This window comes from Coenobita brevimanus, chromosome 105 (genome assembly GCF_032717465.1).
Source record: "Coenobita brevimanus isolate Jiangsu-jjx chromosome 105, ASM3271746v2, whole genome shotgun sequence".
Classification (NCBI taxonomy): domain Eukaryota; kingdom Metazoa; phylum Arthropoda; class Malacostraca; order Decapoda; family Coenobitidae; genus Coenobita; species Coenobita brevimanus.
The window spans coordinates 28,672,872-28,690,520 of record NC_137058.1 but is presented as its reverse complement, the minus strand read 5'-3'; the positions used below and the strand labels follow the sequence as shown (position 1 = coordinate 28,690,520).

The 17,649-nt window shown below is 44.4% G+C and overlaps 1 protein-coding gene across 1 annotated transcript in view; it reads left to right on the top strand.

The window, feature by feature from the left end:
* Nucleotides 1–17,649, top strand: part of LOC145416282 (lachesin-like) — a 224,343-nt gene that overhangs the window by 114,134 nt on the left and 92,560 nt on the right. Inside the window, exon 3 of the mRNA XM_080285280.1 lies at nucleotides 8,313–8,455. Within this exon, the coding sequence (XP_080141406.1) occupies nucleotides 8,313–8,455 (143 nt within the window). The remainder of the gene's footprint in view (nucleotides 1–8,312; nucleotides 8,456–17,649) is intronic.

The window sequence follows — 17,649 nt, the reverse complement described above, 5'->3', positions numbered from 1 at the left end:
CTCTCTCTCTCTCTCTCTCTCTCTCTCTCTCTCTCTCTCTCCGCCGACTCAGCAGAGAGAGAACATTACAGCGAGTCTGCTCTTCCTTTACGTCTTTCTAATTCTCTCTCTCTCTCTCTCTCTCCCCACCTATCTATCTATCCGTCTGTTTTTATCTATCTATTTCCACACAGTCTATCTATCCATCTATCTATCACTCTACTTCCATTCATCTATCATCTTTCCCACCACAGTAAGTTAGTCTATTTTTCTAGCCATCTATTTCCACCCCCAGTTCATCTATCTATCTATCTACCTGTCTATCTATCAACTATCATATTCCATTATCATCACCTAATCTTTATCAGGCATCTCTCTCTCTCTCTCTCTCTCTCTCTCTGTATTGGCTTTCTGTCCCTCCCGTCACTCACCCTGTCTCTCTCTCACTCAATCTCTCACTCAATTTCCCTCTCTCACATTCTTCCGCTGTTGCTCTCTCTCTCTCTCTCTCTCTCTCTCTCTCTCACACACACACCCACTCTAAATATTTCACTCTCTCACTCTCATTCTCTCACTTTCTCTTTCACACACACTCACAGTTCGTCACCCTTCTCTCTCTCTCTCTCTCTCGTTCTTTTTTTTCTCTCCCTCGTTTCTTTTTCTCTTCCTCTCCTCTCTCTTTCCTTTTTCCTTCCCTCTCCTTCTCTACTTTCCTCTCCCTCCTTTTCTCTCTCTATCTTTACTCTCTGTTTCCCTCCCTTCTTTCCGCTTTCCTCTCCTCTTCCCCCTTCTTTCCTCTTTTCTCCCTCCCTTCTTTACTTCCGTCTCTCCCTCTCTCCTCAGTCTTTCTATCTTCCTCCTTCCCTCCCTCCATACTTCCCTCCCTCTCTCATAACCATTTCCTCTTTCCCTCCCTCCCTCCTCCTTTCACCACCTTTCCCCCCTCCCTCCTTCTCTCCCTCCATCCTCCTTTCACCTCCTTTCCTCCCTCCCTCCTTCTCTCCCTCCATCCTCCTTTCACCTCCTTTCCTCTCTCCCTCCATCCTCCTTTCACCTCCTTTCCTCCCTCCCTCCCTCCATCCTCCTTTCACCTCCTTTCCCCCCTCCCTCCTTATCTTCCTCCATCCTCTCACCTCCTTCCCTCCCTCCCTCCCTCCTTCTCTCCTTCACGTCAGTACTTGAGCAGTTGTCCCTCATTACGTATTCATTATTCTTCCTTGTCTTCCCCCTTCACTTCCTTGTCTTCCCCCTTCACTTCCTTGTCTTCCCCCTTCACTTCCTTGTCTTCCCCCTTCACTTCCTTCTCTTCCCCTTCACTTCCTTGTCTTCCCCCTTCACTTCCTTGTCTTCCCCCTTCACTTCCTTGTCTTCCCCCTTCACTTCCTTGTCTTCCCCCTTCACTTCCTTGTCTTCCCCCTTCACTTCCTTGTCTTCCCCCTTCACTTCCTTGTCTTCCCCCTTCACTTCCTTGTCTTCCCTCTTCACTTCCTTGTCTTCCTCCTCCTCCCTCTCTCATCACCTTTTCTTCATTTCCTCACCTCTGTCTTCAAGTCTGTCTCATATTTCTTTGTACGTGTCTCGCTCCCTTACTCTCACATCTATCTACCTACCTATCTATCTATCTATCCATTTATTTCTACCTACTGTCTATCTATCTATCACTGTCTATCCTTCTATATAGCTACTTGTCGAGAGAGAGAGAGAGAGAGAAAGAGAGAGAGAGAGAGAGAGAGAGAGAGAGAGAGAGAGAGAGAGAGAGAGAGAGAGAGAGAGACAGACAGACAGACAGACAGAGAAACAATATACATCGCAACAGCATCACCGCCAATAAACACACACACACACACACACACACACACACACACACACACACACACACACACACACACAGGTATATAAATCGCTTAAAAAATAGTGTGGAATTAAATACTATTGGACCGGAGACACGAGGATTGGGGAGGGGAGGGGAGGAGGGGAGGGGAGGGGAGGAAAGGGGAGAGAAGGAAGTATTGAAAGACAAACAGGGGGAGAGAGGAGAGGAGAGAAGGGGAGTGGAGGGTGGGGAAGGGAGGGGAGGGGAGAGGGGAAGAATGAGTTGAAAGATGGACAGAATGGGAAGCGAAGGGGAGGGAAGGGGAAGGGGAAGGGAAGTAAAAGGGGAGAGGAAGGAAGGAGTGATAGGCAGGCAGAGAGGGAGGAGGAAAGGAGAGGGAATTGAGGGGAGGGGAGGGGAGGGGAGGGGAAGGGAAGGGAAGGGAGGGGAGGGGAGGGGGGGGAGGGGAGGGAGGGGTTAACATATAGGTATACACAGACAATAGGAGGCGAATTGACCCGTACCGAGGCTGTTATGTTGAGGTGAAGGTAATTACGCTAATGACCTTACGAACAGGTGATAAAAGGACAGGTGAAAGAGAGAGAGAGAGAGAGAGAGAGAGAGAGAGAGAGAGAGAGAGAGAGAGAGAGAGAGAGAGAGAAATATGTCAAGGCCTATCTGTAGAAATTATTGTATTGCCAAAATTTTCAATAGATTTATAGTGTTTTTTCTCTCTCTCTCTCTCTCTTTTTTTTTTTTTTTTTTTTTTTGCTGAGGGACATTGTACCTTTTTGTATCGTTCACCTGAGCGAATATCAAAGAAATTTTCACCTATATCAGTGGTTCATCTCTTAAATTTGCGTTTCATTCCATTATTTATAGTCCAGGTAATTTTTTTTTTTCGTGGGGATGGGGAGGTTGGGGAGCGAAGGGAAATGGGGAAGAGATGGGAAAAGGACTGAAGGGAAGGGAAGAGAAGGGGGGAAGGGAAAGGAAGGGAGAGGAAGGGATAGGAAGGGAGAGGAAGGGAAAGGGATGGGGATGGGAATGGGAGGAGAACGGAAAGAAAATGGACTTGATGAAGGGTAGGGAGGGGAAGGAAAGGGTAGGGGAGGGGAGGGAAAGGGAGAGGGAAGGGAACAGATGAATGATAGGGAGGACAGGAAGGAGAAGTAAGGGAAGGGAGGGGTGAGCGGGGAGGAGTGAGGGAAGGGAAGGGATGAACGAACGATGAAAGGAAGGAAAGGGAAAGGAAGGGAAGGGAGATGGGGAAGGGTAATAGAAAGGATGAGTGAAAGGTAGGCAGCAAGGGAAAGGAAAGAAAGAAAGGAAGAGCTGAAAGACAGGAAGCAGAGTGAAATGAAGGGAAGGGGAAAGAAGGGAAGGGATGTGAGCGTAGGGGAGGTTAAGGAAGAGCAGGGAAGGGAAGTATTAGGTAGGGTGGGGTAGGGTAGGCTAAACATGAGAGGGGATGAGAAAGAGGGAAGGTAAAGAAATGGTGAGTGAGAGGAAGGGAAGGGAAAAGAAGAAGAGGGAAGGGAAGGAATGGGAGGGAGGGATAGAGAGGGGTGAGGGAGTGGAGTGAAGAAAAGGGGGAGGGAAGGGTAGGAAAGGTTAGGGATAAGGTGAGAGGAGAGGGGAAAAAAGGTAAGGAGGAGGAGGAAAATAGCTACTGACGAAAAAAAAAAAAAACTTAAGTCTCGCATCTCAATAAGGTATAACAAAAACAATAGACAATACAATAAAGACAAAATAAAGACAAAACCATAAAGACAAAATAAAGACAAGACAATAAAGATAAAATAAAGACAAAGCAATAAAGACAAAATAAAGACAAAGCAATAAAGACAAAATAATGACAAAGCAATAAAGACAAGGCAATAAAGACAAAGCAATAAAGACAAAATAAAGACAAAGCAATAAAGACAAAATAAAGACAAAGCAATAAAGACAAAATAAAGACACGACAATAAAGACAAAATGAACACAAAACAATAAAGACAAAATTAAGACACGACAATAAAGACAAAATAAAGACAAGACAATAAAGACAAAATAGGCAAAACAATAAAGACAAAATAAAGACAAAGCAATGAAGACAAAATAAAGACAAAGCAATAAAGACAAAATGAACACAAAACAATAAAGACAAAATAAAGACAAGACAATAAAGACAAAATAGGCAAAACAATAAAGACAAAATAAAGACAAAGCAATGAAGACAAAATAAAGACAAAGCAATAAAGACAAAATAAAGACAAAGCAATAAAGACAAAATAGGCAAAACAATAAAGACAAAAACAAAATAGACAAAAACAAAAAAGACCAAACATTAGGCCTCACATATCAATAAGGTAAAACAAAAACAACCAAAACAAAAGCTGTACTATAAACAACAAGCGATTAGAACAACAACGACGCTAAAACAACTACCGTAATTTCCAGTAATGTTGTTATTACGGCTACTACTACTACTACTACTACTACTACTACTACAGTAATATGGGTTGGTGTAGCAGTAGTAGCAGTAGCAATAATAGTAGCAGTAGTAGTAGTAGTATGGGGCGGTGTAGTAGTGGTGGTGGTGGTGGTGGTTGGAGTAGTAGTAGTAGTAGTAGCAATAGTAGTAGTAGTAGTAGCAGTAGTAGCAGTATGGGGCAGTGTAGTAGTAGTGGTGGTGGTGGTGGTGGTGGTGGTGGTGGTGGTTGGAGTAGTAGTAGTAGTAGTAGTAGTAGTAGTAGTAGTAGTAGTAGTAGTAGTAGTAATCATCATTATCATTAGCATATGCTCATTAACACCTCAGTCAGTACCAGTAATACCACGAATATTACTGATCTCATAATACCCCCCCCCTCTCTCTCTCTCAGTAAGGCAGAACCACCTCATCGGGAACGCAACATCTGTGTAATCCTTGTAACTATAGTGTGTTTATTCTAAGCTGGCAAAATTCACTAACCCTTTGAACTCAGATGGTGATCAAGCATAGTCAGATTGCGGGGTAAATCTGACTACACTCTGTTCACTCCAGCTTGGCGTAAAATTGCCATCCCTCTGCCTTGAATACTGAGCTAAGGGAGGCGATGAGGGCAAGAATTTAGCGCTAGTCACGAAGAAGTGGCGTGGGAAGCATGCAGGACTGGAGTATGGTCATTATTTTGCTACCGAAATGGGGACAATATTGTGCAAAGGGACCAAAATCTCCCCCCAGGTAAAAGGCAAAGGGAGTCTAGTAACCAAGGAGATTCGCACCTGTCCCATAGGTAAGGCTGGTTCTCTCAGGTGGAAAAAAGATAATATTTGCGGCCGCGTTCAGTGTCTAACCAGGATTTAGACTTCGCTACAGCACGACCCCCTGAACGCGGCCCCCGGGATCTTGTGCCCTGATAAGAAGTTTTGGCCCAATAAATGGAAATGGTAGAAAAAGGGAAAAAGTAGGGAGGGAGGGGGGAAAAGGGAATTAGGATAGGAAAAAAACGCCGGTTGTTGGTGACTGTGTGGGGGAAGGGAAGGGAGGGAAGAGGAGAGGTGACTTGGAAGGGAAGGAAAGGGGTAGGAGAGAGGGAAAGGATGGGAGAGGAGAGGTGATGTGGAAGGGAAGGGAATGGAAAGAAGTGGTGATGTGGAAGGGAAGGGAATGGAAAGGAGAGGTGATGTGGAAGGGAAGGGAAGGAAGAGGAGAGGTGATGTGGAAGGGAAGGGAAGGAAGAGGAGAGGTGATGTGGAAGGGAAGGGAATGGAAAGAAGAGGTGATGTGGAAGGGAAGGGAATGGAAAGAAGAGGTGATGTGGAAGGGAAGGGAATGGAAAGAACTGGTGATGTGGAAGGGAAGGGAATGGAAAGGAGAGGTGATGTGGAAGGGAAGGGAATGGAAAGAAGAGGTGTTGTGGAAGGGAAGGGAATGGAAAGAAGAGGTGGTGGAAGGGAAGGGTAGGGATGGAAGAAGGGGAAGGGATGGGACAGGAGAGGTGAAGTGAGAGGGAAGGAAATGGATGGGAGAGGAGAGGTGATGTGGAAGGGAAGGGAAAGGATGGGAGGGAAGGGAGGGAGGGAAGGGGAGGGGAGGGGAGAGGTGAAGTGGAAGGGAAGGGAAGGAGGGGAGAGGAGGGGTGAAGTGGAAGGGAAGGGAAGGGGAAGGAAAGGGAGATAACGCAGAAGAGGGAAAGGAAGTGAAAGAAGGGGAAAAATGAAGGGTGAGGGAGGGAAGGAACGGGCAAGGGATGGGCGGGAAGGGAAGAGATGGAGAGCGAAAAGGTGAGGTGAGGAAGGGAAGGGCATGACAGGGAGGGAAAAGAAGAGGAATTGAAGATGAACAGGAAAAGAAAGGATGGGAAGTGACGAGAACAGAAGGAAAGGAAAATAAGGGACAGGGAGCGGAAAGAAATGGTAGGAAAAAGAAGGGAAGAGAAGCAAAGGGAGGGAGAGGGAGAGGAAGATGGGAAGGAAGTCACAATCCCTTTAGATTATTTTATTATTTAATTTTTATCCCAGTACTGAAAGGGTTCATGAAGACAATTTTAACTACGAAGCTGAACAAAATCGTCTTGAGATAGTAAAAAAAAACATACATTATTAGTAGATGTAAGTAATTAAGTTTGGGTCTCATATACCGTGTGTGTGTGTGTGTGTGTGTAATTTTTCACCCAGTATAGTAGTTTGAAATGTAACTTGGGCGATATAGAGTGTAAAAATCTGGTTAAAATTCATGACGAGAGGTGCGGTACTGCTGTCTCAATTCCCCAAAATATGTGACTGACAACGGGAAACGACACACAGGGTTGCGGTGCAGGCCTAGACATCGTTGGCGAGGCAGAAATTACCCGGAGCTTCGTTTCATTGCGCCGATCACGTTCCGAGCCAGTGTGAGTTTCCCCTACTTCAATGCGTGGCTACATTATCTCAGTTCTGATACATTTTAGGGCATACTTCATCCGTTTTGGTCATTGCAAGCACGAACGCAATAAATAAAACTCACACGAAAACACTCAAACACCACTTGAATTAGCGGTACTGGAGTATCTGGCAACTTTCGCATAATGGTTGCCACATACGCAGCTACGTTGACGACCACACACACACACACACACACACACTGGAATGAAATTAGAGGATAGTGGAATAAAACATTATGTCAAACAATGTCTAACCTAATTCTGAAGAAGGAATTTGGTTCAGACTGATGATGATGATGATGATGATGATGATGATGATGATGATGATGATGATGATGATGGTGGTGGTGGTGATGAAGAAGAGGAAGCTAATATGGATAATAATCAACCCTGCCCTATCAAATTATGGGAACTGAGAATACTGATAATGATGATGACAATGAGGATGATTTATTACAATTCAATATTATTATTATTACTATTATTATTATTATTATTATTATTATTATTATTATTATTACTCCACTATAAAAATGATAAGGAGAAACGAGAGAGCTTAACTAGAAATCAAGAGGAAAGATAAACACAGAAAATCAATCCAAATGAGTCCCTGTGCTAGGCAATACAAAGTAATTAATGTAATCCCACAGACCAAAAATTAAAATATAACTAAAAAATCCACATATACCGTAAATTAGAGACAGGTTAGCGGCCCCCATACCAATTATAACAACACAGATGTCATTACCAACTACCACGCAGTTGCTCTAACTACAATTACACTACAAATGGACTGAACGGGTGTAGTTGTGATGGGGGGATGGGTTCGTGTATGTGTGTGTGTGTGTGTGAAGGTATATGGGTGTATGATAATGGTGATGGTGGTCAGTGGATTGTATATTTACCTTTGTATTCGTTTGTCTATCTATCTATCTATCTATCTAGGGAGGGTGGGGTTGGGGTGTAAGTATGGAGTGAAGTGTGAGAATCGCTCTGGGTGCGTGGGGGTGGAGTGGGGTGTGTGAGAGTGGTGAGGGGAGTGTCTGAGTGAGAGGTTTGGTGTTTGGGTGGGGAGTATGAGGGTGGGGAGTATGAGGGTGGGGTGTATGATATAAGTGAGGGGTATTAATAGGTATAATACAATGACAGGTGTGTGACAGGTGTATATCAGGTGTATGAACATTGTTTTATTACAGATTATGACAAAAAAAATGTATGCTTTAATATTTTTAAAAAGTGATTCCAACTTTTCTGCGCTCTCTCTCCCCCTCTCTGTCTGTCTGTCTCTCTCTCTCTCTCTCACTCTCAGCAAAAAGAACAATCGGCACAATTCACACACACACACACACACACACACACACACACACACACACACACACACACACACACACACACCCTAATCACTCCCCACCTAACCTAACCACCGCTTACTTTTGCACAACACATTCCACTTCCCACTCAACTAACCTCCCCACTTATTCTCTCCACTAACCTCCCCATTTATTTTCCCCACCACACTAATCTCCCCACTTATTCTCCCCACCACACTAACCTCCCCACTTATTCTCCCCATCACTAACCTCCCCACGTATTCTCCCCACATCACTAACCTCCCCACTTACTCTCCCCAGGTGCGGGTGTAAGCAACGACATCCACACAGGCGCGGGGGGGAAGCCAGAACCACAATTTGGGGAGACTATCCGCAATGTGACGGTGGCCGCTGGAAGGGAGGCGCAACTCTCCTGCACCGTGGAAAACTTGGGAGAGTATAAGGTATGTGAAAGTATAAGGGGGAGTATAAGGGGAAAGTTTAAGGGGGAATATATAGGAAAGTATAAGGGGGAGAGTATATGGGGGAGTATAAGGGGAGAATATTAGGGGGAGTATAAGAGAAGAGTATAAGGTGGGAGAGTATAAGAGGGGAGTATATGGGGGAGTATAAGGGGGGAGTATGAGGGAATATATGGGGAGAGAATAAGGAGAGTATAAGGGGAGAGTATGAGAGGGAGAAGGAGCGAATGGAGATTATGAAAGGGGAGGAGGGGGAAGAGGAGGGATGAAAGAGAGAGGAGAAAGTACGGAAAGGAGGGGACGGGAGGGGAGGCGTGGGGAGGGGAGGGAGGGGAGGGGAGGGAAGAAGGGGGTGTGAGGAGGGGAGGGGAAGGAGACACTGGCAAAGGTTGTATGAGGTAATGGGAGGAGAGGGGAAGAGGGAGGGGGAGGGGAAAGGGGGTTATGTGGGGTTGTATCATAGTGGAGAGAGAGAGAGAGAGAGTACAAAGGAAAGCAGGAAGGGGCACAACGTAGGCCAAACACCCAATGTCGGCGGAGTGGTTTATGTGCCAGTTGGGTATGACGATGGTGACTCAAATCCTCAATAACGCCACCCAATAACAACAAATCAGTAAACCTATTGTAGTTATTGCACAAGAGCAGACTTCCCCTGCGACCTGCGGCATGACTCGTGTTTCAAACAATTTGCCGTAAAAAGTCACTAGCCTTAAGAGAGAGATACACTACGCAGTTCTGGAGGTGCCTTAACAGTGCCCCGGTACCCAACTATCTTCAGGCACATAATTAGTAAAACAGATATTCCTAATCTTCCCATCTCGAACACAGCAGCCAAAACAGACGCCATTACAGGGTTAGAGTATTTACCTTACTGAAGCGATGAATTCCAGTGTTTAGAGGTCACTGTCTGCCTCTCGCTGCCCCACACACCTCCCCGCAGGTGCCATCGTCCTTCCTGCCACTCCTCAAGGTCAGGGAATCAGAATAACCGGCATAAATTAAGAAAAACCTTCAGCACGTGTGACCCTCCTCGACACCACCGTCTCTCCCTCCCTCGGGCCATCGGCGTCTCATCTCGTCCACCGCGGGGTGTCAGATGTCGTGACCCGCCATATTTAAATCTCCATATAAACAACTAGATTTTACCCGCCTGACGCATCGTAGTAGATTATTGATGGCTACGGAATATGTCTTATTATAATTATGTAGGATTTTGATCGGACTGATGCTGAAAGAGGGACTTTGTAAAAATACGTGACTACTAATTCTTACATTCCCAACTCTGGACCCCATCATCTCCCCCATTCCTTCCCCCCAGCTCACCCCCCCTCCCTCCCTCCCCTATCTCCACCATTTCCCCTCTTCCCTCAACCCCCCACCCCACCCCCGCTCCCCCCACCCCCCTCCCTCCCCTATTGTCACTTCCTTTGTTTACGTCTCACATGAAGACCCGCCATCTTTAAATCACCATGAAACCAAATTACTCTTCTGGGCTAATGACCATTGAATACATCTTATAAAATTACTTAAGACTTTGTTCGTTACATAAACTATTCAAAGAAGAAATATATGGCATGACGTTTTTTTTTTTTCTGAGACAGACAGACAGACAGAAAGTGAAATGAATTCCCCCAGGCTAGCCCATGAAGACCATATAGCCCCGCTAGGTGACGGAAGAGCGCTACCTCTCCCAGCAAGGCAGCTATCCGGGAGGGGCGCGACCTCTCAACTCTTCGGTCTCGAGTCAGGCGCTCTACCACTGAGCTACCCTGCCCCCAGAGATAGAGAGATAATTAGGAAAGGGAGAAGGGAGAGAAATGGGAGAGGAGGGTTGAGTAGGGAAGAGAGAGGAAGGCTATTTGTGAGGGAGTGGGTAGATGTGAGATCGGCGAACTGACAGATAAACAGATGGATAGATAGATAGATAAAGAAACATCAATGAACAGATTGACACAACAGAGTATGAAAAAAAAAAAAGTGAGAGAACGGAAGAAAGAGACGAGGAGGTGTACACAACAGTACAATGGAAAGCAAACAGCAACAGACCTGTTAGTCCTTTCGTGGCTGTTTGGTATAGGGAAGGTTGTAACTAACAAAACTATTCTACCAACTGAGGACAAGGATATAAAAGCAGGAAGTCTCCCCCCCACCCACCAAAATCTCCAGCCGAAGCCGGTAGGAAATAGTGAGAAGGATCACCATGCAGCATAGAAAAACGGTCATGGAAATTTAATAGGAAAGAGAGAAAGGAAATTTAAATCCAAACTATTTATGCACCTAAAAAGGATGTCAACAATACTTACCATTGTTGTTCTGCAGGTTACACCATCCAGGGTCTGAAAGAAAAAAAAAGTTTATGTATACAGAAGTGTTTTATTCAGGAGTAAACACCTGATATGAGAATATTAATAGTAATTTTTCTGCATCAACTTAAATTTGTTCAGGAGCTCTTCAGACCGCGTTCGCAGTACATCGTTGGCTCCTGCGTGTGTGATGATCAGATTTATCATTAGTTGTACCTTCCAAAACAGTGTCCACAGCCTCAGTTACATCATCAAGTCTGGCACCTGGAATGCAATATCACTTTCTTTTAGTTGGTGCTCAGCTGCAGAACTCGACAGGCCGGGTATGTGGTAACTGGGGAGTACCTTAGAGAGTATAAGGAAGGCGGGAGAATGAGAATATAAGGGGGAGAATAAGAATATAAGAGGGAGAATACTATAAGGGGGGAGAATAAGGGTATGTGATGCTTAGGTGTAACCTTTAAGAGTATAATGAGAATATAAGGGAGTTGGAGAGCGTGTGAGGGAGATATAAGTGTGACAAGTAGGGAGGAAAGTATGCTGAGGAGAGAGGTAGATGCGGGAGAAAAAGCAATATGAACGGAGGGAAGTTTCAGGATCTTGAGAAGTTAATAGTAAGAAGGAGTATAAGGTGAGAGGAGAGGGGAGAGAAAGAGAGGGAAGGAAAGTATGTCTGAGAGGAAGAGGGGAGCATTTAAGGTTAGGGGAGGGGAAGGGAGTAATATATGTTGGGGAGAGGAGGGGAAATCTGAGGTTAGGGGAGGAGAGGGGTATGTTGGGGAGGGAGAGGGGGAAGTAATAGGTTGGGAGAGGGGGAGGAAAGGGAGGGAAGTAAAAACCTGTTAGTGGAGGGTGAGGGGAAAGTAGAAGAGAGGAAACGGATAAGGAATTTCTTTTTATTTAGAAAAGAAAGAACCTAAGACAACAAAAATCGTTCCTTGTGTATATATATATAAGAGGAAAAGCAGGGAAAATTCAAAATCACTTCGTTCTTTTTTGATTTTCCGGAAATTTTTGTCTTTTTCCAGAATATTTCACGAGGCATTTAAAGACAATACCACGAGGCTATGTCAGGTCCAAAACACTTCTTCGTGACTAGCACCATTTTTGAGTGTTTTAAGGTCTTGTTCTGCACTGAAGATGGTGCGAGAGAGAGAGAGAGAGAGAGAGAGAGAGAGAGATTATTTTGTAAAGTAGACAACCCCCCGACATCAAAGAGAGGGAGGGGGAGGAGAGAAAGGGAGAGGGGGGAGGGGGAAGGGGAAGGGGGAGGAGTGAGAGAGACGATGAAGGACAAAAGAGGGGAGAGTCTGCGACGAAAATATAGTAAAATATTAAAACAGTAAAAATAATGATATCAGTTATTTTATTATTATTATTATTATTATTATTATTATTATTATTATCATTATTATTATTATTATTATTATTTTTACTACTACTACTACTACTACTGCCGCTATTACTACTACTACTGCCGCTACTACTACTACTACTACTACTGCTACTGCCGCTACTACTACTACTACTACTACTACTACTGCCGCTACTACTACTACTACTACTACTACCGCTACTACTACTACTACTACTACCACTACCGTTTTATTTATTACTATTATTATTGTTGCTGTTGCCCAATCAGTAGCGTAGGAGACTGAGGCTAGTCTTCTTTATATTTCATACATTTAAGCCAAGTGACCAGTCGCTTCTCCCTGAGTGGCATTAGGTGAGCAATAAACCCCACTTCAAACGTAATCAACTGCGGACCACTGGAACGCCTTAACCCACTAGGCCACCAGGCATCCATATGGTTACCACCCAGCGTAGGAAATGGTTTACTGAGCTACAAGGAACTATTTGGCTTGTCACTTAGTGTCTTCCTCTACAGTAAAAGAATATTGATAAAGGCAGAAAGTAATATCCTGATTCCTCACCCTCTACCCTATTCTCCCTCACCCTGCCCCCTCCCCATCTCCCCAATCCGGCCCCCTCCCTATCTCTCCCTAATCGTGACCCCCTTCCCTTCTCCCCCATCCTGTCCCTTCTCTTTCTCCCTAACCCTGTTCCCTCCCCATCTACAATCTTCTCCCTCCCCATCTCCCCAATCCTAACCCCTCCCTCTGTTTCCCTTACCTTGCTCCCTCCCCCTTCCCTATCCTTTCCCTCCTCCCCTCCTCATCATGCCCTCTCCCCCCCTCTCACATACCTCACTACCTCCCCCTCCACCACCTCACATTCTCTCTCTCTCTCTCTCTCTCTCTCTCTCTCTCTCTCTCTCTCTCTCTCTCTCTCTCTCTCTCTCTTACCAATCTTTCCCCTCCCCTCTCACCAACATGCCCCCTCCCTCTCCCCCTCCCTCTTTTCCCTTCCCCCCCTCCGACGCATAATAGAGAGGGGGAAATTGGAAACTGAGGTCTCAGTTATCATAGGGGAGGGGGAAGGGGAGGAGATGAGAGGAGAAGATGGCTAATGAAGATGAGGGGAGGGGGAGGGGAAGGGGGAAGGGGAAGAATGAAGAGAGGAAGAAGGAAGAGAGGGAGAAGGAAGAGGGAAGAGAGGAAGAAGACATGATGAAAGTAGAGGGAAAAAGAGTGGATGAGATGGGGAAGAAGAGGATGAGAGAGAGAGAGAGAGAGAGGTACAAAAATGGACAAAGGAGAGCAAAGACTAACACACCTGTAGTCCAATTAATTAAGGTACATTAATATAAGGTAGATTATGACCAGTGAATTTTCTACGCGTCAACGACAAGGATAGCAAAGCAGAAAGGCTCTCCCGCACCCACCAAACCCTCAAGGTGAGACTGGCAGAAAGAATATGAGAACAACTTCCATGCACCAATGAAAAGTCGTCTGGGAAAGTGTACAAGGAAGGAGGAAGGGAAACAACATTCTGAGAGGGAAAATAACATCACGTCTAGCCTTGGGTTCCTTTTTCTCTGCATAAATTTAAAAAAAATATTGATACTGTGCTATACTTGTGTCCTCAGCGTCTTTATGGTTGAAATGTATTGTTAAGAAATTTAATAGTCAAGAGTGAAGGTTTTTAGATGGAAATTAGGAGGGAAATACGTATCCATTCGATTTTTTAACGTTAGTTCTGTACCACAACTTACTGTTTTTGAGGGTAATTTGTTCCATATATTTACAACTCACCTGAAGAAGAAATCATCTGCTTGGAGTGGCTGGAAACGCTAGCCAGAAAAATATTGACCATTCCCTCTATAATTAATTGATTTTTCTACTGTTAATTTTTTTTGAACAAGCATATCATCTTGTCATTGGAAAATTCTGCACATTTACTACTCCTTATGGGTATGTTTGAGTAAAGGTAAATACTCTATTTTTTTCTTCTGAAGATATCTGGCCCAGGTGTGTCGATTAACTTTATACTACTAACTTTAAGCGGTGCATTTCTCTCCCTATCTCTAATATCCTTAAGTACGTTGCCCTCTACTTATAAGACAGACGTGGCTGAAGGAATTGTACTTGCGTTTTCTACTTGCAATACAGATACCAAAGCAAGAGTTAGGATTGGTTGTCATCTTGGTTTCAGCCTTCGTATGCTTTCCGTTGCGTGTGTGTGTGTGTGTGTGTGTGTGTGTGTGTGTGTGTGTGTGTGTGTGTGTGTGTGTGTGTGTGTGTGTGTGTGTAGCTAAAAAATTATCTTGGGCTTGATTTACTGATGCTACTCCTTCTATGATCTTTTTTTTTTTTTTTACTAACTGAGAAAAGTATATTATTTTTATCGTTTTCACTCCTTGCGGCATTATAATATTTGATCGCATTTTTTTGGGACGGGGAGGGGGGGAAGAGAAGATAGGACGAGAAGGCAGGGAGAGACAGGGGTGCAGGGGAGGGGGGAGGAAATGAGGGCAGGAGATGAGAAGGGAGAAGAGTTAATGATGGGTGGAGGAAAAAGGGAGGAAAGGGATGGAGAGGGGGTAGAAAGGGAGGTGAGAGTCGGAGGGGAGAAAAAAGGGGAGGCAGGAAGGAAGAAGGTAGAGTTAGGAATGGGAGGAGAGGGGAGAGGGAAGAAAGGATGGAGTAAGATAATGAGATAGAAGAAATGAAGAAGAGAGAAGATTAAATAAAAGGAAGAATGACAGTGGAAAGAGGAAGGAAGGAAGGAAGGAAGGAAGGAAGGAAGGAAGGATGGATGGATGGATGGATGGATGGATGGATGGATGGAAGGAAGGAAGGGAGGAAATGGGGTGAATACAAAATAATGACAATAACCAAGAAAAATGATGAGAGAGGAGTGGAAAGGGAGGGACAGGGAGAAGAAGGAGGAGGGAGGGAGACAGGGAGAAAGACCGGATATTATGTGGAGGGAAAGACAAGGGAGTGTATCCGGTGGGGGGAAGGGGGAGGGGGAGGGGGAGGGGAGGGGGCAGACAGGTAATGAAGAGGTCACACTGTTGTTATGGTGAAGGGGGAAGGGAGAGAGGAAGGGAGGGAGAGATGGGAGGGAGGAAAGGAGAGATGGGAGAGAGGAAGGTAGAGATGTGAGGGAGGGAGACATAAGAGGGAGGGAGCGACGGGAGGGAGGGAGAGAATGGGGTTGGAAGGGGAGATGAAGGGAAGAGAAAGGAAGAGAAGGAACGGCAGGGGGTTGGAGGGGGAGGGAATGAAAGGATGGAAGGAAGGGAGTAGGAGGGAAGAAAAGGAGGAAGGATGGGAAGAAGGAGGAGGGGAAGAGAGAAGAAATTGATAGAAAGACGGGGAGAGGAAGGAGGGGTGGATGGATGGAAGGAAGGGAGAGGAGAGAATGAATGAGGGAGAAAGAGAGAGAGAGAGAGAGAGAGAGAGAGAGAGAGAGAGAGAGGGGGGGGGCACTCAACGAAGGCAAATGAGGAAGAAAAACAATAAAGATAACAAGAAAGTTGCATTTAATCTCACTTTATTTTCTTTCCTCTTTTTCTTAAGCTTTCTAGATGTTTTATTTTCTTTATTTTCTCTATTTCTTTATTTTCTTTTTCTTTATTTTCTCCGTTTTCTTTATTTTCTCATTATTTTAGTTATTTTATTCTTTTGTTTTATTTTCTCAACTTTTATTTTCTCTATTTTCTTTATTTTCTCTAATTTTCTTTATTTTCTCTATTTTCTTTATTTTCTCTAATTTTCTTTATTTTCTTTATTTTCTCTATTTTCTTTATTTTCTCTATTTTCTTTATTTTCTCTAATTTTCTTTATTTTCTCAAATTTTCTTTATATTCTTTTTATTTTCTTTATTTTCTCAAATTTTCTTTATTTTCTCTATTTTCTTTATTTTCTCTAATTTTCTTTATTTTCTCTAATTTTCTTTATTTTCTCTAATTTTCTTTATTTTCTCTAATTTTCTTTATTTTCTCTAATTTTCTTTATTTTCTTTTTATTTTCTTTATTTTCTCTTTTTCATTTTTCCGTTTTCTTCTCTTTCTCCTTCTCTTTATACTGTCTATATATTCCTAATTTTCTCTAACTCTGTTTTCGTGATATTTTCTCCCTTCTCTTTATTCTCTAACTTTTCTCTTCTCTCTAACCCGCCCAACTTCTAAGAGAGAATACGAGAGGAAAGGATATCATCGCTCCGAAGGGGTTAAATGAGCTCTCTCTCTCTCTCTCTCTCTCTCTCTCTCTCTCTCTCTCTCTCTCTCCAAGACCGCGGGAGAATTAAGTTAGGTCGGGCTGGGCCAATTTCTTATTTGCCTACCCATTAAGTGAGAGAGAGAGAGAGAGAGAGAGAGAGAGAGAGAGAGAGAGAGAGAGAGAGAGAGAGTGATGCGAGGGTAGTGAAGGGGTGATTGGAAGGGGGGAGGAGTGAAGGGAGAGGGAGAAAGAGAGGAAAGGAGTGGAGGAAGAGTGAAAGGGATGGTGTGAGTGAGGAAGGGAGAGTGGTGGAAGGATGAATGGATGGCTTGATGGATGAATGGATGGCTTGATGGATGAATGGATGGGCCGATGGATGGATGGATAGAAGGACGCTGTGTAAAGAGATGGATGGATGGATGATCAGAAGGATGAGTAGACTGACGTTCAGAATGGATGGATAGATAGATAGATAGACAGATAGATAGATAGGTAAGTAGACAGACAGACAGGTAGACAGATAAACAGGTAGATGACAGAACTACCTGTACAAATGTAAATCGTCCTTTGGTGACAATAATAAAGTCGTTGGGGTTCAGAAAGGGAAGGTGGGGTTCATTCCTCACAATACCACTCAGGGACGGGAGACTGGTCACTGCCTTAAATATCGACACTAAGAACCCAAGCCCAGGACAATACAGGACTGGATCGTAGAGTAAAAAGAAATAATAAAACTAATAAAGAAAAGATCCCTGGTTAGGCTGCACTTGGAGTACGGCATGCAGTTCTGGTCTACATTACAAAGAAAATATGAACAGAAGAGAATACAGAGGAGAATAAAAAAGAGAGCTTAATTCTTGTTTAGGCAGATGAGATGAAACTTAACCTTAGCACAACGCAGACTACGAGGGGATCTCAAGAAAAATATACCAAATTTCGTAAGACACGATAAGACGATCTTTTAACAAGCTTCATAATAGACAGGTAGAATTACAATAGAGGTACCTGGGAGAAATATTACCACCCTCTCTCCCTCCTTCCTTCCTTCCCTACTTCCCTCCCTCCTTCCTTCCCTACCTCCCTCTCTCCTTCCTTCCTTCCCTACCTCCCTCTCTCCCTCCTTCCTCCCCTACCTCCCTCTCTCCTTCCTTCCTTCCCTACTTCCCTCTCTTCTTCCTTCCTTCCTTCCCTACTTCCCTCTCCGTCCACTTCCTTCGCCCTCCTCTCAGCATCTGTATTCTGCTCCCTATCCTTTCTCCCTCCCTTACCTCATCCTTTCCTTCCCTCTCTCCCTCCCTTC